The 23155-nt window shown below is 45.7% G+C and overlaps 1 protein-coding gene across 1 annotated transcript in view; it reads left to right on the top strand.

The window, feature by feature from the left end:
* The window catches only part of LOC149350359 (uncharacterized), an 82315-nt gene extending 59799 nt beyond the window's left edge, over positions 1-22516 (top strand). The window contains exons 7-9 of the mRNA XM_089579377.1: positions 3565-4144; positions 9940-10050; positions 13219-22516. Of these exons, the coding sequence (XP_089435503.1) occupies positions 3565-4144; positions 9940-10050; positions 13219-13790 (1263 nt within the window). The 3' untranslated portion in view covers positions 13791-22516. The remainder of the gene's footprint in view (positions 1-3564; positions 4145-9939; positions 10051-13218) is intronic.
* Positions 22517-23155: the final 639 nt, after the last annotated feature.

The raw sequence follows: 23155 nt of genomic DNA, 5'->3' as shown, positions 1-23155 counted from the left end.
AGGAGCGTGCTGTATGGCATCACGACGCTGCCGCTCTCCGCGCGCGGCTCGTCGTTGACGTCCAGCAGGTTGGACGCAGGCGATGAGCTGCGATCGGTCACTACGACGTCGTTCACAACGGCGCGCCGCAGCGAATCGCACACACTTTTCGCACATATGTCCCCGCCTTAAGGCTGAAATCCCATTTCGGCACTCATCCGCAAAAGTCGTTCCTTCAGCTCGGGGTCCATAGTACGAGAGAAGCCGCAGCGACGGTTGCGAGACACAGGTGAACACAGCAGACAGCGGGAAAACGAGCGAGCGAGCGAAAGGGCGCGTCAACCGGAAGTAAACAAATCGATCTCGTCGATGACGTATTTGTGGGCGGAGCATGGTCCCGGTCTGTAATCTTTATTTTTTTATGGTTCGCTCCGGTGTACGAGTTGAGAGGGAAAAGGCTGGTGGTCATTTTTAATAGCCATTATCTCTGGTTCCACACAAGGTAGATCAAAAATTTTTGCGGTAAGATGATGGATCGTTCAGTGTCTATCAATACTTCAACTTCTCTTTGCCTACATGGACACCGTTTCAGGGACCCTTTAACGCGACTCTTTTTTTTTTTTTTTTGTCATCCACTGAAATTGATAAAAGCCATCTTTTGCCTCAAAAAACGAATTTTTAGGAATTAGTAGCAGGCTCTCCTAAAACTTCTAGTATATAGTGAAAGTCATTACTTTGAGCTCCAAGAGTGTAGAGAAGTTGATTAGATATAGAAGAGTTCAAACTAAATGGAACAGCTTACCTCTGCTTACTAGAGGAAAAATCAGAAAGCAGTTTTGGCATTGTGTGCTTAAAAAAATTTTCAGTTGCAAGTTTAGACATTTTGGTCTCTTGCAGCATGTCAAAATATAGCAGAAAGAACTCTTCTCAAGGAAAAGAAAAAAAATATTGGATAGCCACTGCAGAGCATGAAAAACAATCTGACTGCAAAGTTCGCACTACACACGATTTCTTTTATGAAAAAAGTGAATTTATGCAGTTGCAATTTAAAGTGTTAGTTTTCTCCTTGCAGTTTCCTATAAACTAATTCATCTTAAAAAGATCTGATGTGCCATGCTCACTTTAGGACAGTTTTACGGAGCAAAAAGTATACAGTAAAATCTCGATAAACTGTAGTTGGCCGAAACTCAGAAAAAGTATATACTAAACGGGGGTACAGCTTAACAGGAGTAGCATAAAATCATCCTCTTAGTACCTGCCAAAAACAAAACGAGAGATCAGTAAGGGGAAAAAAATGCAGCTTTTATTTTGCACTGCAAAAGTCAGTCATATTAGTTTGACGCTGTGGTGTTCTAGCAGCGACAACAGCAGCCTCAAACTCATTTAGGTCGTGAGCCAGCTTCTCGGCAAACAGCCGCATGACGTTTACAGTGCGCGCAGCTTCTGCCACTGTTAGGCCCGAATCACCCGCACTTTCTGTGTCGTCCTCGTCACTGTCAGTTGGCGAAACTTAGGCCACAACTGAGGCAATAATGGCTTCTTTGGACATGTCCGGCGAAGTTTCCATTTCCCTGTCTGCGTCCCTGAAATAAGTCAAGGTAATGCCTTCTGAAGTATCTTCCCTCTCAAGGGCATCGGCGAGCTAGCTGTCACAAGCTTTGTCCGTGGTGTCGGCGATGTCGCTTGCATTGTCTGCGTCACTTGTGCACGGTTCACTGAAACCTGTGCGCTTGAAACAGTTCTGCAGTTACAGACTCGATTTGTCGCCATGCTTACTCCAACAGTTGAATCGCGCCCAGCAGGTCAGTGGCGTACTCCTTGTCGCGTTCAAGTGCTAACAGCATTCTGCGCAGCAGATTTTTATCTGTACAGCTGCTGAACAGCTCGAATGATGCCTTGGTCGTCTAAGGGCTGGGCGTCTGCTATAGTGTTCGGCTGCAGAAATACCACCTTCACAGCTTTGAGGTCATCCAGTGCAGTGCATGCCAGTGCGTTGTCAAAGATGACAACACTTCTTCCTTTTGCCTCAAAACAGCGGTCAATGAGGTGCACTTACTCCTCAAACAGCTTCCTGGTCATCCAAACTTCAGTGTTGTTTCTGTAGGAAAGCTCACAATGGTAGTCGGGCGCTTTTGAAACACCTCGGCTTGGTTGAATTGCCAATGACAAGAAGCTGCTTCCAGCTGGCCATTCCTATCTTCTGCGCCATCCACATCAACTGCGACCTCTTCTCCGGCTATGGTCTTTTTGCTGATGCCATGCTTCATTTTAAACCTCACCAGCCAGCCATTGCTGTACACGAAGTCGTCATGGTTCAACTGCGAGGCAAAAGCCAGGGCTTTTTCAATGAGGAGAGGTCCGCTCACAGGCAGGATTTTGGACCAAGCTGCTTTCAGCCAGCACACCAGCACCTCCACATCCACATGAGCCTTGTACTCGACATATTTTCACAGTCACGGCAGCATTGGCAGGCAGCTTTTCCCTGGCGTTCCAAATGCCACACACAGTTGTCAGCGGTAAGTCTTTCCTGCGTGCCAGCACAATTTCTTCGTTCCACTCTAGATAGCATGGACTATCTCTAACTTGTCTTTTATACTGAGCACCCGGTACTTCTGTCCAAGCTTTGGCATGATGCGGTCTGTGAACTCGCGAAGCACTCTGCTCAAGGCCACATTGCCCATGCGATGGCTAAAGCCGCCATTGGTCACGTATTCCAGACGTTAGCGGCAAATCCTCCTGCAGTTACATTCGTAGCGGGTGGAGGCAAACTAAGGTCTGAACCATTGAGGTGCTGGGGGTGTTCGTACGGACTGGCCTAAAACTGGGCTCGCTTGGGGAGTTGGGCGGATGTGCAACTGCAGTAGTTATTGCTGCTGCAAAGAAAACCCCAAAGATTGCTGTAGTTTTAGCTGTCATCGTCTTTCTTGTTCATGTAAATAAACAAAAAGTTATCGTCATCATAAATTATTGCGGCTGCATTCGGTCAATTTTAGCTCCAATTGTCATTGGCTGTGTGGCTTGCCGTCCCTTCATTCATATCCATGGAGGATTTTCACATCACTACCCGAACCAGCCTTTGAGCCGGTGCTACCGCCGTAAATTCGTTGTGCACGAGTGCGGCGGAAAGTGAAAATGGTAGGTGCTAGCCGATACATCCGCGGTAAACTAGTACGGTTTATGCAGATGCACAATGCATTAGTCAATGGGCACCGAGTCGAGACTTGACTTTACTAGTTTTAAAATGAAATTACAGTTTAAGCAGATACATTTTATGAAGGTTTTACTGTATTCGGAAAAACATGCCATACTTACACGCATATTATGAGAGTTTTTATATTCAGAGCCAAGGTACAAATATAATGCCTGAAACTGAATATAATGTATCGTCGTTCTTTTGCACTGGATTAATCTGTTTATCTATGAGTCTGCTTTTAGATTGGTCATTGAAATTATTACTTGTCAAAATTGCACATTCATTAGTTCAAAGCAGTGGCCTATCTTAATGAAATTGTCTCCTATTTATGAGTTGGGACATCTGCATAGTCTCCAGTGCTTGCACAAGTATGTTTGCTCTTTGTTCTCCAGATGCAGTCTCCACAGCAACATTCATCGCAGCACCCTGGGCAGCACCAAGGCCAGCATCCAGGGCAGCACCCTGGGCAGCCGCATCCTGGCCAGCATCCGGGGCAACACCCTGGCCAGCACCCTGTCCAGCATCCTGGACATCCCAGCCAACACCAGGGGCAGCACCCCGGTCAGCATCCTGTGCAGCACCCCAGTCAGCATTCTGTCCAGCATCCCGGTCAGCATCCGGGCCAGCACCCTGGACAGCACCCTGGCCCCCACCCCAGCCAGCATCCTGGCCAGCAGCCACAGCAACCACACCCCGGTCAGCCACACCCGGGTCAGCATCCAGGCCAGCCACATGGCTCTCAAAACCAAGGCCAACATCTCAGCCAGCACCCATCTCAGCACCCAGTGCCCCATCCAGCACCGCATCCAACTCAGCACCAGCCGCAGCATTCCGGCCAGCCGCAGCAGCCTCCCCAGCAGCAGCATGCATCCCCACCCCCAGTGTCTTCACCACCCAGTGGCCCAGGTACACCACAGCAGCAGGGGCCTTCACCTCCTTCCCAGCAACATCACCCACCATATGGCAGTCAGGGTGAGCCACTTTTGCCCTCTTGCTGCCTCTTCTTGCCCTGGCCACATAAAGAGACTTCAGGCTTTACACTGGTAGCTCTGTGTGTGATCTTTTCCCAGGGTGAATCTGCTGTTAGCATCAGCCTCACTTCTTTGCTCTAGAAGGGGTTAAAAGTCTGGGAATTCTTTGCAGTGATACCTGTATAGCAGGCTTAATGTGGGGGTAAAAGTGTTGCAAAAACATGAAACTTCTGTCTTAACCGTGTTTATTCTACATCCAAAAATTGAAAGGGATGGACACCTGAGTTGTACTGCGCCTCACTTAGCAGACGGGGTTTCACGGGAACCAAAGGGAACAGCATAAGCTGCCATGCAGGCACAGTGAATCACTGTAAAACTCAAATGGATGCTATGCTATATACTGAAATTGTCCAGTTACCACCTGGCTGCTGGGACAATGCAGTAGAACTCGGCTGTTACATTCCTGGGTACTGCGTTTTCCCGGCTGCTGTCTTCCTGAGCCAGTCTTGTCCAATCTCCCATAGGAACAGACTCTGCTGTTACGTCGTAAATGTGGCAGCTTGCCTACACGGCATGTTGCGAATGTCACTTTGCAGTAGGGCTTTTCCCCATGCCACAATTTGGCAGTCTACTCAGTGAACAGTTGGGGATAAGAGTTAATGGAGAATGCCTAAGTAATCTGCGATTCGCTGATGACATTGCCCTGCTAAGTCACTCAGGACATGAACTGCAAAGCATGATCAATGAGTTAGACAGGCAGAACAGTGGGGCTAAAGATTAACATGCAGAAAACCAAAGTAATGCTCAACAGTCTAGCAAGAGAACTGCAGTTCGCAATTTGTGTTGAGGTGCTGGAAGTAGTAAGAGAATATGTCTACTTAGCGCAGGTAGTGACTGCTGATCAGGATCGTGAAGGGGAAATAACTAGAAGAATAAGAATGGGGTGTAGCGTAATGGCAGGTTCTCTCAGATTATGAATGGCAGTTTATCGATATCGATCAAGAGAAAAGTATACAACAGCTGTATACCGTAATATTTCTTTGTTTAACGCAGATGGCTCTCTGGTGCCGGTAGAGCAGCGCTCTAATGTAATGAATTCATACTTCTCATCCATTTTCACTCACGAACGTGCTCAAAACATGCCGGTCTTACCTCGCTCACACCTCATTCCAGATGCTGCCCATTCATATTTCTGCAGAAGGAATCAAGAAAATAATTGACAGCCTTAAGTTCTCAAGCAGCCTGGGCCCTGACAACCTCCCCGCGAAGGTTCTGAAGTCGGCTAAAATAATTTATAGCCTGATCTTGCAAATTATATTCACCCAATCCTTAACTGACAGTTCGCTTCCGGAAGACTGGAAATTCAAATCGGGAAACCGCTCAAATCCATCCAACTATCGCCGAATTTCATTAACGTTCATTGCATGTAAGCTCATGGAACACATTATATCTCCCAAGTCACCAGCCACCTTCACAATAACTCTTTTTTTCTTTTCCAAGCAGCATGGCTTCTGCCCCGGTCTGTCATGCGAGACACAACTCTTTGAGTTCACTACTGGCCTTCATTTGCATTTGGAATCATTATTTTTAACCGATGTCGTATTTTTAGACTTTTCAAAAGTGCTTGATCGCGTCCTGCACCGACGTCTTATGTCTAAACTTTCATGCCTGAATATTGATCCCCTCACATTATCCTGGATTAACTGTTTCCTCACTATCCGGTTTCAATATACCGTCATTGGCGGTTATCATTCAGCCACTCATGAAGTGATTTCAGGCGTGCTGCAGGGTTCTGTGCTTGGGCCCTTGCTCTTTCTCATATTTATCAATGATCTCCCGACCGGCATATCTTCGTCCATTTGTCTCTTCGCGGACAACTGTGTGTTATATCGTCGTATTTCCTCTCACGATGACCAGGTTATCCTACAAAATGACTTACAAAAAATAGATAATTGGTGTTCCGAATGGTTGATGGAGCTTAACATCACTAAGTGCAAATTCATGCAAATTTCACGCATGCATTCCAGTATATTACATATCCTTATTCTCTTCAGTCAACTGTCCTGTCACAGGTTGAATCATACAAGTACTTAGGTGTCATAATCAGCAGCTAACTGACGTGGGATAAACACATCACTCAACCCGTTGCTGATACATCAAAAACACTGGGCTTTTTTAAAAGGTTGCTTTCATTGTCTCCGCAATCAATCCGTAAGCTTGCATACGAGACTTTCATTAGCACTAAACATGAGTACACATCAGCAATTTGGTCTCCTCACCAGACTTACTTAATTAACACCATTGAATCCATCCAGAATTGTGTGGCACGCTTTATTACTTCAGATTATGATTTTCACAACAGCATTACCACTATCAAGTCATCCATCACTATCAGCCCACTAGCCCTTAGACGCAAAGTTTCTCTCTTATGTTTATTGCACAAATTATACCACAACTTTCCAAACCTACGCGAGTCCCTTCTAGTCCCTCCTGTGCGCACATCATCCCGTTTATTCAACTCCATGAGCATCCAACGTTTACACGGATCAACTAATGCCTTTAACCAATCTTTTTTGCCAGCCGCTACTCAAGAATGGAATCAGCTTCCAGACTCTGTTGTCATTGAATACGATCTAGTTAGGTTTAAAGAACATTTGATGTCATATCTTGCTGTATAAATTTTCATTTTCCCTTTCATGACATTATTTCTATTTATGCTTTTGTTGTCTGTGTGTTTTTTTGATTGATTCTTTTTTTTTTCTCTCTCCACCAATGTGAGTCATGTTAAATGTACTACCCCCCCCCCCCCCCCTCTCCTGTGTAATACCCCACCAGGGTCCTTTAAGGGTCAAATAAATGATGATGATGATGTATCTGAGCCGTACTCACCTATGGGGCAGAAACATGGAGGCTAGCAAAAAGGGTTCAGCTTAAATTCAGGACAACGCAGCGAGCTATGGAAAGAAAAATGATAGGTGTAACATTAAGAGATCAGAAGTGGGGCGCAGTGGGAACCAACACGGGTTATTGACATCGTAGTCGAAATCAAGAGGAAGAAATGGGCTTGGGCAGAGCATGTAATGCGAAGGCAAGATAACCGCTGGTGCTTAAAGGGTAGCGGAGCGGATTCCAAGGGAAGGCAAGCATAGCAGGAGGCGGCAGAAGGTTGGGTGGCCGGGTGTGGTTAAGAACTTTTCGGGCTTACGGTGGCTGCAGCTGGCGAAGGACAGGGTTAATTGGAGAGACATTGGGAGAGGCCTTTGCCCTGCAGTGGGCGTACTCAGGGTGATGATGATGATGATGATGATGACATTCAGTACACACAAAACAGCGACTGCAGACCAGCCAAAAGGGGACTGTAGACTCCATTGGCATTTAGCTGCTACCGTGTTCAGCGGCTTCCAGCCCATTACACCTACACCAGTGCTGAGCACAGTTATGGGTGGCATAAACTTTGTTGCAGCTGTTGGTGGAGTTCTGTCGCCGCTGCAGCTCTAGTCAAACGATCTGTGGCGTGAAAGCAAAGCTATGTCGCGGCAGACGCCGTGTAGGCAGCACTTTATCAGATATATTTGCACGCATTGGCTTCTCAATGGCTTTTAAATCCGAGTGTAGTGCTTCTTGGTGATTGATTTCAAGACCATGTTGTGGGTGTTTCACACTCATTCTTTGTTATGTTTAACCATCATGAAATCTGATAAAATTTAGTTTTTAAGCATGCAGTAAGGTATTTGACTATTATTTCTACTTCCTGTGCAGTGCTTAGAAGTTAAAATGGTGCTACTTTCAAACTTCGCACAGCACAGTTCAACATTTCTTTTCTCCTTTGTCTTTAAAATTTGCATGTGTGGCCCTTTTTTCTCTCTCTCATTCTGAGTGTGCGATAAATGTGACTTTTGTGGGGGATTTTTTTTCGTGTCATATACCGTAAAAACCGGAATATAGGTCGACCCCCCAACTAACCAATTCTAAAAATGAAAAATGGCAGAAGTTTTTCAATGGCAGAAGTACCGAAAAACACCCTTACCTTGAAAGAAATGCGACTCAACCGGTTGCACAATGGTGATAGTATTTATTTTCATTTATGGGCTGCTGGTAAGTACACCCGGCCAATTTTTTAACACTATCGCGCAAACATCGCCTCGCGTGCTTGTCACCGTCTTATTAACGGCGCTGAGCGGCGAAACAAACGAGATACGCATATGCATCCACACGCGCTTACTCTCGCTTCTTTCGCTGCTCCGTGCCGTGATAAGGGGCTGACAGACACTCGAGGCGATGGTCGCGCGATAATGTTAAAAAATTGGCCGGGTGTACAACACAGAGAAGGGCACAAAGTGAGCAAGCTACTCCGAGTCGTCAGAGTCGGCCGAACTTGAGTCGGATGACGATTGCTTATCGCTGCCCACGTCCCACAGAGCGTCATCCTCTGTGCCGTCTAGCGCGTTGCTAATGCTGCACTTTCTAAATGACTTGCGCACCATCTCTGCGGGGAGAGATTTGCACGCTGACGACACCCAGCCACAAACAGTCGCAAGCGGTGGACGTCGCAGGCGGCCGGTGGGGGTGGTGGGGTTGTCGCCCAGCATCCATTCATTGTAGAGTTCGCGCACTCTATCTTTGAACGGCTTGTTTAGCACAACGTCTAGTGGCTGCAGCACAGATGTCAGTCCACCAGGGATGACCACAAGGTCCGTCTTGCCATCGCCCAGGCCCCGCTTTACGTTGGCTGTAAGGTGACCTCGAAACGCGTCCAGAACGAGCATGTTTGCTCGCTCAAAGAGAGCACCAGGTCGCCGCTTCCACACGAGCCGGATCCACTCCAGCATTAATGATTCCGTCATGAAACCCTTTTCATTAACCCGGACGATGACGTCGCGAGTGCTCGTTGCCAGTCGTTAGAAGCTTCACTTGCTTAGCTCCTTTTTCTGAAACAGTATGACTTGAGGGCATGTCGAACCAAACTGGCGTTTCGTCGGCGTTTCCGATTTGACCCATCATGTAGTCGCGTCGGTGCCGGAGTGCAATCACATATCTCTGAAACTCAACCAGCTTATCTTCGAACTCTTCGGGCAGTTTCTGGCACACAGAAGTACGGTGCCGTAGTGCAAAGCCCTTCCTCCTCATGAATCGCCGCACCCAGGATGGCGAGCCCTTAAACTGCGCCCTCGAGAATCCAGACGCACGCGCGATCTCTATCGCTTTCAAGCGGATGTATTCAGCAGTCACAGGCAACGATCTCGCACGCAGCTCCCGGACAAACTCCGCAACCTTGTCCTCCAGTTCTGGATACGCTGCGGTCCGCCCACGAAATGATGTTTTTTTCTGGTTGCTGCAAGTTGTAATGCGCATCTTCTGCCTCCGCCAGTATCGAACGCTCTTTTCTGATACTCCAAATTCGCGCTATGCCGCCAGGTTGCCGTGAGCTTCCGCGTACTCGATCGCCTTTTTCTTGAAGGCTACGGTGAACTGCCGTCGGCTTCCGCTCATTTTGAAAAAAAGGTGGAAAGCAGCGTTTAGGTAACCAAAATAACTTTGTCAACGGAAACGCAAAATGGCTGTGCCACGAAACACAGCACTGCTGCCGATGGCGATGGCGGTGAAGGCTGTTGACTTCAGTAGCCCATTGTTGCAGGACTTCCATAGTTTTTCTGCCAATGACCGGTATATAAGACGGGGGTCGACTTTTCGGCATGGTTTTTTGAAAAAAAATTCGACCTATATTCCGCTTTTTACGGTAGCTGTGTTCATACGTCATATTCTATTTTGTTTTTATTCAATTTCCTGTTCTTTCAGGTTCTCTCAATCCACCAAACCGATCCAGTCCTACACCCAACCAAAGCCCTGCTCCTGCATCAACTCTTTCTACTCAAAACTACGCTCAGCACTCGTCACATGGACAACAGGGTAAGTTTTTACTCGTGTGTTCGAGAGCAAAGTAAATATGAATAAGGTTGTATTGGGCTATTTACATAATGCACCATAAAATCTCATTAATTCGGCCTTCAAGGGACAAGAAAAAATGTTAAGACTATCTAATGGCTTTTAAAAAACTGCTGAAATGCGTTTGCATCACAGTAATTCAGTAATTTTGTCTAATAAACACCTGGACAATGGTTGCCTACATTCGAGATGAAAACCAATCGACAACGACGATTTTTCGCGGTTTCGTCAAGTGGTTCGCTTTGTGCACTCAGTGAAGAATGTCGAAGAATTGGTCTTCGTGACCCTTTTCACCGTGCTACTCAGTAGCCATGGTGCCTCTTCACAAACAGCCCCTTCGCGTTTTGAGGATGCTTCACCGCACTGACTGTGAAACAGTGTGTTTCAGTGAACTGGAAGAACAGAAGAAGCACATAGATGAAAACGACGGAAATATGTGTAGACATTAGAACGGTGTGACGCCGTTTGAAATAAAAATTAAAGACCAGTGATTCTCTCCAAGCTGCGTCTGAAACAGCACATGCCCAATGACAGCCATAGGAGGTTATGAAGTTAACATAAACAAAACTGAAACTATGCGACTGAGCTAAATTTCGGGTAATGACGGACTACCGATCATCATCGCACCTGCCTTAACGAGCATGCCTAAGGTGCGCAGTCGCCCTTGTTTCATGCAATTCAAGTTCGGGGAGGTTTATTTGGGTAATTGCTGGCTGTGCGGACCATTCCTTGACGCGCCTCCATGTCTGAATTAAACGGCGTGAGCACGCCCACATCCGAATGAACAAGCGTCCGACTCCATAGACTTACATGAGCATCGGTCCACACTAGTTCGAGTTATCCAAATTTCTGAATTAATATGGGGTCAAATGAACGAGATTTGACTATCATTTTTGCACTCCTGAATAAAGCTTGAGCCCCCTTTCTCTTATTCTTTCTAATACAGTGGAACGTCGTTCAAGCATATCTCGCGGTACCTTTAAAAAATTATGGGCAAACCGACAGTATGCCGTAACTGAAAGCTTTAAATATATAAACTGATCTGGTAAGGAATGGTGCCTAAGGTGTACATGCAGAAGGTTTTATTCGCATAGGACCACAGAAATCCGTCATTTATGTCTGTCACCGAGGCGGCCCCGCAGCTGCTATAAGCCGTTTCATACCTAGCAGGCAATGCTGCCAAAGCTAGCGTGCCTGTTCATGCAGTTGAATTTCGTGCCCAGAAAGTAGTTCGCCATACAACCAGAGTGAACACAGGCACTTTTCGTTGCGACAAAGTATTGTCACTGGCAGTCACCTGGATTTCGGTTTACCTTTTGCCACATTTTCGTCCTGCGGCTCATCGAGACTTCAAGAAGTATGAATTACACGTGGCGGTTTGATACACGGCCGTTAAGACTTAACACTCTTACTCCATCCGCACCTAAAAAGTAGTTCACACTCGGGGAAAATTATAGCCAGAGGGCCCGAACACTGAGTGGATCATAGCTCGGCTGCTGACCCGAAAGACGCGGGTTCGATCCCGGCCGTGGCGGTCGAATTTCTGTGGAGGCGAAATTCTAGAGGCCCATGTACTGTGCGATGTCAGTGCATGTTAAAGAACCCCAGGTGGTCGAAATTTCCGGAGCCCTTCACTACGGCGTCCCTCACAGCCCAAGTCGCTTTAGAACGTTAAACTCCTATAAACCATAAACCAAATGCCGACACACCCAGAAAGATCTGTACAATTAATTTTAATTAGAACAAAAGTTGGATGAAGTTGTCCTCAGTGTCCTTTTGAAACTGTTGTGTGCTGGTAGAAACTGGAAATTTGTGATGAAATTGTGCAGAACTGCTCCTAAATGCAATTCCAACGAGCAACAGGATGCACCAACATTAAATATGGGAGCTACTGCCTGACGTAAACAGCATGGCTGATGCATTTGTTCGCTCTGCATATTACGAAAAGTGCAAGTTCGGTGACCAACAAAATCCACTTCTATTTTGAGAGAGAGTGAAACAGAAGAACGAAAAGGCTGAGAGGTCAACTAGGCGAGGCCCAGTGTTCCCCTTCTCACTCTACTCATGGGAAGGAGAACAAAGGGAGAGAAAGAAAGGGCAGGGAGGAATGGGAGATAAGTTTTGCACATGTTCGAAGGCCATAACTGTGAAAGTACACGGTACGCTCACTGCAAGTTTTTAGCCTTGAATTCAACCCCGAGTCCTCTTAAGAATTTCAATAGCGCCTTCACAGCTTTCCTCTGAGGTAAAAATTTAGTCCAAGGCCCCAGAATCTTGGCTTCTGTTAGGGGACAGGGATCCAAGTGGAGGAACATTGCAACCAGGAGAACACTCTCGCATTCAAACCAAGGGCAGTCACAAAGTAGGCGCCCAATTGTCTCATCACACCTGCAGTTCTCACATGCTGGAATCTTCCATTGTGATTAGATGGGAGTGGGCATTTGTGAACGCCACTCCCAGCCACAGGTGACACAACAGTGTATAGCATTGCAGCGAGGGAGGCTGGACGATATATACAGTTGAAGTAAGGAGCCAAGGGAGTGCAAACAGCATGCCGAGCTTCTGGGGTTAGTCCATGACAAAGGCATGTTTCGGGCATTTTGAATTAATCAATCAGTTAATGTGGTACTATGAACTGCAAAAAGTGGTGCGGGCAACCTGTCTTCTCCTTATCTGGCTTTATGTAAAGCAGCTTTATAAAACATGTAGGTTGGGGAAGCATGTAAGCACCTTGCAGGTTGTATGCACTATAGCAGGATATATCTTAAACAGTGATGTATAACAATGGGATAATCAGCTTTTTAATGTTTGACTGCATCAAACAAGCCAGAGAGGTATCAAAATTGGTGAACTGATAATTCATGTTGTCATTAGCTTGTTTAAGTAAAACGAAAAGCTTTAACAGTGAACTGCCTTTTTTGTCGCAGAGGAATTCTGTGTGGTGGTCCTGAATGTCGGTGGTGCTTCACTGCAGTCTGAAATTGTATTCGACCATAGTTGGACATTTGCATATTTGCGGAGTGCAGATTATTATTACCTCATTATTAGTTCAGCATGCCATCTAAGGTGTATGCATAAAGCTTTTTTTTTACCTTATGCAAAGCAAAAGGGGTAATCTCCAATGCCTTTCAGGTGCTGCCTTGGGTCCACAGCAGCATCAGCCTAGTGGAGGACCTGCCGGCAGTCCATATGGAGGCTACTCACCTCAGGTGGGTCCTTCCCAGACACCACCACAGCAGCGGCCACCTTCGCAGCCTTCTCCTGCTACCACACCACACCCCAGCAGCCCCTACCCAGGCCACAAAATGGCTGCCCAGAGTGGCTACCCTGCGACTCCTTACCAGGCAGCTGGGTCACCTGGCTTCCCTGGAGCCCCGCCTGGTGGAGCAGCGGGAGCTGCCCCCCCTGCAGGCGCTTACCCAGCTACCACTTCTGCCTCTGCCGGCTATGCGCAATATGGGCAGGGATACCCACAAAGTTATGGTGTAGCTTATGGCTATGGACCAAGTGGAGGTTACCCACAGGGAGGTGCTTACTTGGGCGCATACCCCCAGAGTGGCACGGGCGCACCACTGCGCTACCCTGCTGGGTACCCTGGTTATGGTCACTACCGGGCTCCGCAACCAACTGGCCAACAGGCTGCTGCCTATGGTGCCTATGAGCAACAGGGTTATCCTCCTGGTGCCTACTCCCAGGCTCAGTGAGCAAGCAGGGCGGAACAGAAAGGCCCCATCAGCTCTCTCTACTTGGTTAAGGGGGGAGCCTGGTCTTGAAAAAAAAAATTTTATTAATGAAGTCACAGTTAAGAAATCTTCAGGGAATATGTATTTTTGTGTGCCGATTCTAAATATGCCATTTAATTTCATGTAAAGCAATTCCTTGAGTACTTATGTCATATTTGTGCATGTATTTTGTGGAGAGCTTTGAAAAAAATTTCTTAAGGGAAACTGGCTGAAATGGATGTCATTGGGTTCTCTTGACACCTAGGAATGCAATAAGGGTAAAATTGGCGTCCCGCCTATCATAGAACTTAAGTTATAAAGTTTTGAAGTTGTCGCTTCAGAAATGAGAAGAAAAATGTGTATTCCTGTTTCTGAAGTGGCAGCTTCAGCACCCTATAACTCAAGTTCTATGATCGCCAGGATGATAATTTTACTCTTATTACATTCCTTGGTGTCAAGAGAACCCAATGGCATACATTCCAGCGAGTTTCCTGCAGGAAATTTTCTTCAAAACTCTTCGCAAAATACTTGCATAAATATTGCACAAGTGCTCAAGGAATTGTTTTACATGAAATTAAATGGCATATCTATAATCGGAGCACATAAATACATGTGCCCTGAAAATTTCATGGCTATGACTAGATTAATAAAATTTTCTTTCAAGACCAGGCTCCCCCCTTAAATAGGCATCAAGAGTCGCACTAGAGTGTGGTTAGGTGGGGCCCCTCTGCAGCGATTTTGCATAGCCACAGCATGCAGCTGACATGCAGCGAATGGCTACTGCCTGGCTTACTTTGAGCTGTGCCTGCAGCACTCGTACCAGGAGCAGTTTGCACATGTACATTCTCAAGGTGCAAGTAGCAGCAAAAGAGACTCAGAGGTGACTGCAAAAAATTTTCTTTACCATGACCAAAAAAAAACGCAAGGTTGCAGACACCTCTGCAGTATACAGACTAGCCGTTGCACTTGTTTGTTTTTGCAACTAGTATTCATATCCAGAACGCAAAAGGGATTATGCATACTAGATTTTAGCATTTTACACAACACACAAAAAGCTGCAACAAAAAGCGCAACTGAATCAACTGGGTCGTCGTGTGGTCTGCAGAATCTTTTTAGTTTTGTGGCTGGGGTTATTTGGATTCTAGTACAGCTGGGAGCTGTTGTCACAAGAGCCTTTGATGTGAAGCCGGAGTAGCAAACAGAGATCATTGGAATTAATGCTCACTTGGTGACACTGTTCTCTGTGATGCCACTTGGCACAAGGAAAGCACGGCTGACTAGACTCAACTTTGACTGCTGTCCTCTCTGATTGTCCACATCAGCCCCGACTTTGCTTTTTTTTTTTTCAATTGCACTCTTGCGCATGCTTTTTTTTTTCGTCTTTTTCTGTTGCTATTAGTCAAGACAAAAATAGGCGTTAAATACAAGGAGCATACGACAGTTCATACACTGAAAATTTTGCTGAGGCTGTTGAGCTTGCATAAGTTATGCGGGCCAACTTTAACACTGGCTGTGTGCATTGGTAACTCTTATCCTTTTTTGTGCTTTGAAATTTTTATTCAAAATTTGCTTCCAAGCAGCTTCACATTCCAAGGTGACGTTTCCTTTCCATCATAGCAGTGATACTGGGGCATTTGTTAAACTTTGCCTTTTTAGGAGAAGGCACTGAAAGAGTTGAAATCAGGCAAAAATTCTCCTTTCGTCCTACTTCCTTTTTTTTTTTTTTTTTTTCAAACCTAACCCTTAAGGACATTGAGGGTATCTTAGTTTTGTATCACATTTGTGGGACGTGTGCAGCTGTTGTAAACTAGTTTTAAATAATGAAGATGACATGCAGCCCCTGCCCTTATGGTATCCATGCCAGCACTCGCATGTTGTTTTGAACCTGTCCCTGAAAGGTGGTGCCAGAACTAGATTACAGTGACCACTGACAGCCTGTGCATGTGCGCGCTTTCTTGTTGCACTGATCACTTTAATAGAAGGAAAAGTGATTCACAAGATGCATGGTTATTAGTGACATGCAAGAAGTCAGGTCTAGCACAAGTAAGGAAACACCAGGAGGTCTGGCCGGCTGTCCACAGCCATCACCCTCCAAACCTTTTCTTGCTTGCCTCGGCTGCAATCCGTATGGCCATTAACAACTAAGTGCTATAACTAGTGTTCCCCCGTCAAAGCTCTTCTTGAAAAATGCCTTGCTGTGCCTGCCAGTGCCAGAGCAACTGAGCGTGCTTGCCTGCATGTCATGACTTGCAGCTGCAAGGAAATGAACATACGTGTTCATTTTGACGGTGTACTTGAACCACACGACAGCACTATTAATTGCAGCTGGTGCATAGTGTACAACAAATTCATTGTCTGTGGCCAGCACCAGCGGTATTGCATGACCGGTTGATATTGGCCTTGTGCTAGCCTTTACTGCATAGTAGTGATTGTGTGTGGGCAGTGACCGAATGGAATAACTCTTATTGGCAACAAGAATAGTGTAATTATGTACGCTGTGCTCAATGCTGTAGTGTGGCCTTGTGTACGTTATTTCCAGTAAGCACTTCCTGCTCACTGTATTCATGGTATTCATGGTGTGAACTAGCAGTGAATTGGCAGCGATTTTTTTTTTTAGTTCAAAAATTTGCTTTCAGCCCATATGCTTGAGAAAACTCCTGCACAAAACTGCTAGTGGCTCTATCTTTAAAGCATGTGGTGCCATACATCAGACACATTGTGCCTATTCTTAGCTTCTGTGCAAAGTGTAAGGAAGAATCCCTGTGCTAATGCTGAAAATACTGTAGTTTGGCTAGATCTGCTAAGCTTTTGCACAGGCTGTAATCTCACTGTATGGCAGGCTGTTGTGGACACTTCTGTTTAATGTGTAGTTTGTTGTGTGACCCATGTGGGGTTCGGTGTGTAATTCTAGTTGGTAGCTTTTACTGGCCGGTCCTGGCTGTTGTATTGCGGCCGTCCATTTGTGAGCTTTGTCTTGACCTGGTTTGTGATGTTGTCCTCTGATCATGCAGGTACTGAACACTACACAGCTTTAGCTAAATTAAAGATTCTGAGAGTTGATGCAGAGATGGCAGCTTGGGCATGAAGTGTGGTTTTAAAATGACTTGTGCTAAAGCTTGGTGCATACCTGGGAGTTGTTGTGGATTTCTCACGCTTGCATTCAGACATTTGTAAAGCCTCCAACAGGCATGCTTTTGCACTTAATGCTGAAAGTTCTGTGAACTTAGTTTCTGATGAATTCCTCATTTTTATGGGCAGTATTCACGCCTTAGCCCAGCTGCAAGTGCAGATGCTTGGGCCAATTGGCAAGACATAATGGAACTCAGCACAGAAGGCACGGAATACAGTAAAACCTCGTTAATTAGAAGTCATTGGGACTGTGAAAAATATACAGATTAACAGAGTTTTTGAATTAGCCAACCATAGCAAAAAAATGCACCCAGGCAAAAAAAAAAATTGGGTGCGGTTTAACTACTGTTAAACCTGGTTAGAGTGCGAAAGCTATGGCATATAGAGCAACTAAACATGGCTTGGCGTCTCCAACGTTGAGTGAGTTCCAAAGCCAGCGGAGATCTAAAGTGAAAAAGCGGCGTTCCACTCTGCCTCTGCAGTCACGTGCGACCAGACTGACAAGCGATATACTCAACTGCCAACAGTCCTGTAGTTCCAGATTCCAAGGCGACGCACGCCCTGGAGATTATTGGAATCGAAAGTTTGCCCTTGCGCTGCCTACCGCTCGTCCGAGAAAGTGACCGCACGCGTGAACGAGCTGGGTAAACGGTGCTCAATTCGCACTTTCTTCAGCGGAACTGATCTGCTTACAAATTAACGACTTTTTTCGACGCGGGGAGCCCCATGTGTCTCACCAGGAATGGATACCGGCACGGGGCACGTACTATCTGGTGCTTGTCTGAAGCTACCTTACACCCTGCAAATAGGTCAGCTCTGCATATAGGTGAACCTCAAACTTTAGGATGGTCGTTTTTTGAAGAAAGGTCGACCTAACCCTCTAACACGACACACCACTCAAAGAAGCGGCACAGGCCGTCTTTGCGAGCAGTCAACTCGTTGAGGACACATAGCAAGATAAGTCACGTCACAGGACACGCATGACGCTGTTAGTGGTGGGAGGTGTTTTAATGCCACAGTGCACTGCTAGACGCCTTGACCACGACCAGGCTGGAGAGGGGCAACGAGCGCATGAGCCACTGTCTCCAGTCTGGCCGTGCCTTTACGAAGCGCTGAGAGTAGGTTACTTTGAAACATCTCCACGTGCATTGCAGTGAAGCACGTCTTCTCCACTGCAGGTGCGTGCTTCGACTGTCCATTAGCCATACCATATTGGTTTTGTGCTGAGAGTACGATCGCTGGGGTGCTTCGCTGATAAAGTATATCGGCCTTACTAATCAGCATCGCTCCGCAGCGGCGGCGAAATTGGGATTGGACATCCTCACAGAGCACCTCAGATTTTCAAATTATCCGGCCAAATTTACATTAGAAATTATGGGACCGCAGAAGTTCTTTGAATTATCAGTTCAAATTATCGAGATTTTACTGTATAAAGACATTGCTGACTTACCAGCTGACGCTTATTGAAAAGACACTAGAATAAATACATGGACTGAGCTTCTCAAGTGTATGCACATACAGTAATCCCTCGTTATAACGAAATCGCTTTACTCGAAATATCGCTTTATTCGAAATTTCTTCCGGTCCCGACCCAAACGCATGCATTTTAAGCCGCATTACTCGAAGCGCACGAAGAGCTTGGCCCGCTTAGAGTGAAGTGGCGAGCGGAGGCATCGCCGCCGCCGAGCATAGGCATCGCCGCCGTGGCGGCGACCCTTTGCGCATGCAGTGCCAAATTAATACCGCCGACGAATTAGACTCGTGCAGGCATAGAACAGTCCACAAAAGTACCAAACCCACGATCGATGACCTGCCTAGTAACGGGCACCAAGAGAGTGCCGAGTGTCCCGTGCTCAGCGGGGCCAAATTCCATGGTGCAGCGCGCCCGAACCGTTAATCTCGGTCGGAAGCGCATTCCTGGTGTTCCCCGTGACAGAATCCACACGAAAATAAAGTTTTCCTCGCGCTTTGCGATGACAGAAAACCGCGGTGTCTTGGATGCGGAAAAGTGGCCGGTCATGTTCGATTCGCGCCATTCGACTAGACAAACGGCCTAAATGTGTGGTAGGGTGACTGAATTTTGTTCTTACGGCGGGACACGTGTGTGAAAAGCGAGCGCGATTCACCGCGGCGCGAAGTTGCGAACGGCGCCGCAGCGTCCGATCGCAGCTCGCCGCCTGCGTCCAACCTGCTAGATGTCAACGACGGGCCGCCCGCGGCAAACGCGACAACGGGAAGCGGGAGCCAACGCGAGCGCGGAGAGCGGCAGCGTCATGATGACGCAGGGCGCGCTCCTTTGAGCTGGGCCGGCCTGCCCACGGCTGGTCTCAACGCGCTCGCTCGCTCGCGTGCGTCGGGACCGGCCGTGGCCTGCCGGCCTGTCGATCAGCCTGGATCCCGTCTGGATCACAAAAATGAGCTAAAGCTTGTTCTTGATATAGATAATAAACTCTGGTATAAGAAATTTTAAAACTGTATCATCTTTGAGGATCGCTGACCAATACTGAGTTGCTGGTAGAAGTAACAAATGTGCTACGAGCAAATTGGCCACGAACTTGCGATTTCGCTGTGGCAGTGCTCCGAGGAGGCACAGAGACCGACCTTGAACCGTTGCCTAGCAACCGCCGCAGCCGGCGGACGCCGCGCGGCGCAGCGATTGCTAGGCAACGGCTCAAGGTAATCCGCCAGCTTCCTCGCAGTTGTGGCGCAATTAAATCTCAACTATTTTAGCTTTTCTTGAGCGGTCGCTTATATCGAATTATCGCTTATAACGAATTTTTTCGCCACCCCGCTGACTTCGTTATAACGAGGGATTACTGTACTATCAGGAAAAGCCATATCAAGAAAGTTACACACCTATCAAAGGCGCTTTTCAGGGAGTGTTGGTATTCCCTTCTTGTCATCTGAAAAACGGGTCCACTTTTTGGTTGACAAAAGTTACTTTGATTAGATGTGCCAGTGATTTCTTGGTTTGGCTTTTTCTGATATGTTGGTGATGTGCATGAGACTCTGTCCATGTACTTATCTAGGGTATATTTAATGAACACCAGTCAAAAGTCTGCTCTGTGTCTATTACTCTTTCTAGTCCATGTCTTCTATACTGCGTTCTATTATGGCTAGCTACATTTTGGTTGAGATATGGAAAACATACAATCTTTCATTAGTTTTGTACAGTTTGTGTGCATGAATGCATTGTATGCACTTTTATGTCGATTATTTGTAGTCTTTCTGTGTGTTTGGAAGAATTTTAGTTTTTTGCCTGAAAGGACATGGCAGTCATGCTGATATATTGACAGTAGGAAAGATGCATTTTGATTATACATTTTGGTTACTTTCTTTGAAGCAGTCCTTCAGAGGTTATTGTAAAGACATGAACCTTCATATGGATGCTGTACGTTTGGATTTATTTTGTTTGCATTATACAATACTCTCATTTAGATAATCTAGCTTGTGCAGATGCACAGTTTGTTTTGCATTACAGCCACTTGGTAACTTTGCTTTTCTGTTCTGGTAGTTGCCATATACTTCTTGTCATCTCACTTCAATTGCTTGTCTTGTAAAGTCTTTAAAATGACAAAATCCAATGGAAGGATCTCGAGCAGTACAACAGCACATTTGGCTTGCGTTGATGTGCTTGTGGGTTCCACTCATAATTGTGTAAATGTGTGCGCGTGTGTTTTTAATTTTTTTTCTTAACCAGGAAGTGTCATGCAAAATTACGTCCTTTCATTACACACAGTGGTGATCAAGAAAATTTAAGGGGGGACGAGGGTCTTAAAACTAACTTTTTTATTTATGGCTCGAATCTCATGAAATTTTGCACTCAGGTGTATTTTTCTCTTCTGATTCCAAATATGTAATCATAATTGAGCTGGTGGTATTAGATCTTACAAAGTCTAGAATATAATTAGGTAATTTCTTATGCAGCTTTAATGAAATTTCGCATTGCATTTTGTTGCTTTTATTTACATGAATTGATAGCCAGAGAGTTCCCATAGCCGATGACATTCTTCGTTTTTCTCTAAAGGCATGTCATCCTGACATACCATGTCGAGAGTAAAAGGTTGCAGTATTTGGCACTACAACTAGTTAAGCTAATTGTAAATTGCTATTTATATGTGGCCTAAACAAAAAAAAGTAAGAATGTCATCGGGTATGGGAACTCTCTGGCTATCAATTCATGTAATTAAAAGCAACAAATTGATGTGAGAAAGTTCATTAAAGCTGCGTAGGAAATTATCTAATTACCCTATAGAATTTATGATAACTTTTGATCTAAGACTACCAGCTCAATTATGACTACATTTTTGGAATCGGAAGATGATGATGAAAACGTTTATTAAACCCTTAGTTGAAGGGAAGGCTGATCGGGTCCCTAGTCCGGGATGCCGTTGGTGAAAGCCGCTGCCCGTGCTCTGGCGACGAGGGCTCGTTGTTCCTCGAGGTCCGAGCTGGACAGGGCCACCTCCCAGCCCTCCCGCGTTGGCTGATTTATGATCTCAATGCTGTCATTTTTCTGACAAGCCCATACCATGTGGTACAAGTTTGCCTTCTGGCCACAAAATTTGCACTGTGCCGAAAAGGACTCGGGCTCAATGGCGTGAAGCGCAGCTGGGTTATTGAAAGAAGAGAAAAACACATCTGTGTGCAAAATTTCATGAGATTCTAGCAATAAATAAAAAGGTCAGTTTTAAGACCCTCGTCCCCCCTTAACTTGTCTTGTGTGGCTGTTAATTTAAAGGCAAATACACACCAGCAAATTTTGTGGAAAACACGTCGTATCAGCTGTTCAAAGTAGCAGTCCTTTGCTCACATATTGAATGAATGTTTCCATCATTTTTCATGGTTCAGACATATACGTATATCCTAGGTCTGTTCACAGTGGTAATAAATCAGGGACTCCTTACTTAAACTTAATGCTGGATTGTGCTCCCGAGTGTGATTCACATAAGGTACAAAATCAACTTCTTTTAAGTTGGTTGACCAAATGTTATGAATGTACCCCCTTGTTGTATATCAGGAATGAAGTGAAGCTTTTTATATGCACCATATATTGTGGAACTTTGCTGCACATCTTTTTGGGTATCTCATTGATAAGCGCATGTTGTTGCTTCCAAGGTTAAGTTGCGATATTTGTGGAATACTATGTAAATACAGACTGACTTCAATATGTCACTTGTATTGTGCCTAGCTAGTACCTTGGAATTGTAATTCTTGCGTCATTGTAGCTTCCCTCACTGTCCTTCTTTGTAGCATAGCGTACTGTGCTGCTGTTTAATAGAATTAGGGCTGTGCATTGATGCTGTGTTTTTTGTTTGTTTGTTTGTTTTTTTTAATGGAATGCAAAGCAATAATTAAGAACCTAGCCTTTCTGTAAATTTCATGCATTGCTTTTGCACTCATTTTACCAGTCTAGGTTTTGGAAAATAGTGCGTTTACGTGCCTGTATATTTTGTTAGCCAAGACTTTTTTTTTGGAGTCCTTTTGTATTTTTTTTTTCCTGTTATTAATATTGTGCTCAAATGTACACTGTATGAAGTTCGGTCTTGTTTATTAATAAACTCTACATTTCAAGAAAATATGTCATTGCTTTTCATATACTGTTCATGTAACCACACTGGCTCCTTGCTTCTCAAGGTTTTAGCTAGCCATTACAATGAAGCCGCTACAGCCGCCGTGGTGGCTCAGTGGTTATGGTGCTCGACTGCTGACCCGAAAGACGCGGGTTCAACCCCGACCACGGCAGTTGAATTTCTTTGGAGGAGAAATTCTAGAGGCACGTATACTGTGCGATGTCAGGGCACGTTAAAGAACCCCAGGTGGTAGAAATTTCCGGAGCCCTCCACTACGGCATCTCTCATAGCCTTCGTCGCTTTGGGACGTTAAACCCCATAATCCGAAGCCGCTACAGTATTTTTTTTTTTTTTCAGGAATTTGCATCAATGTCCACAGTGCCATCTCAATTCTTTTCAGCCATCTTCCGGTGCTGCAGAATTTGTGTACTCACTAGTAAATCGGAAGAGCATAAGCCTCAAATCTAATTACTGGTACAGGTTAGTACTATTGCGGTCATGTTTATAGTGAAATTGCAACAGTACAGTAAAAAAAAAAGGGTGCTTGTGGAAGTGCTATTTCTGAAGAATCAGTTTTAGGCAATACGTTGAGGTGTTCTCTTCATATCTTTTTAAGGAAGCTTTAGGGATGCTGGAGTTCATAGC

The sequence above is a fragment of the Amblyomma mixtum genome, chromosome 3 (assembly GCF_055824585.1).
Source record: "Amblyomma mixtum isolate Tamu chromosome 3, ASM5582458v1, whole genome shotgun sequence".
Lineage (NCBI taxonomy): Eukaryota > Metazoa > Arthropoda > Arachnida > Ixodida > Ixodidae > Amblyomma > Amblyomma mixtum.
Note: the sequence above shows the minus strand (reverse complement) of the source record. Positions and strands in the feature narration are given on the sequence as shown.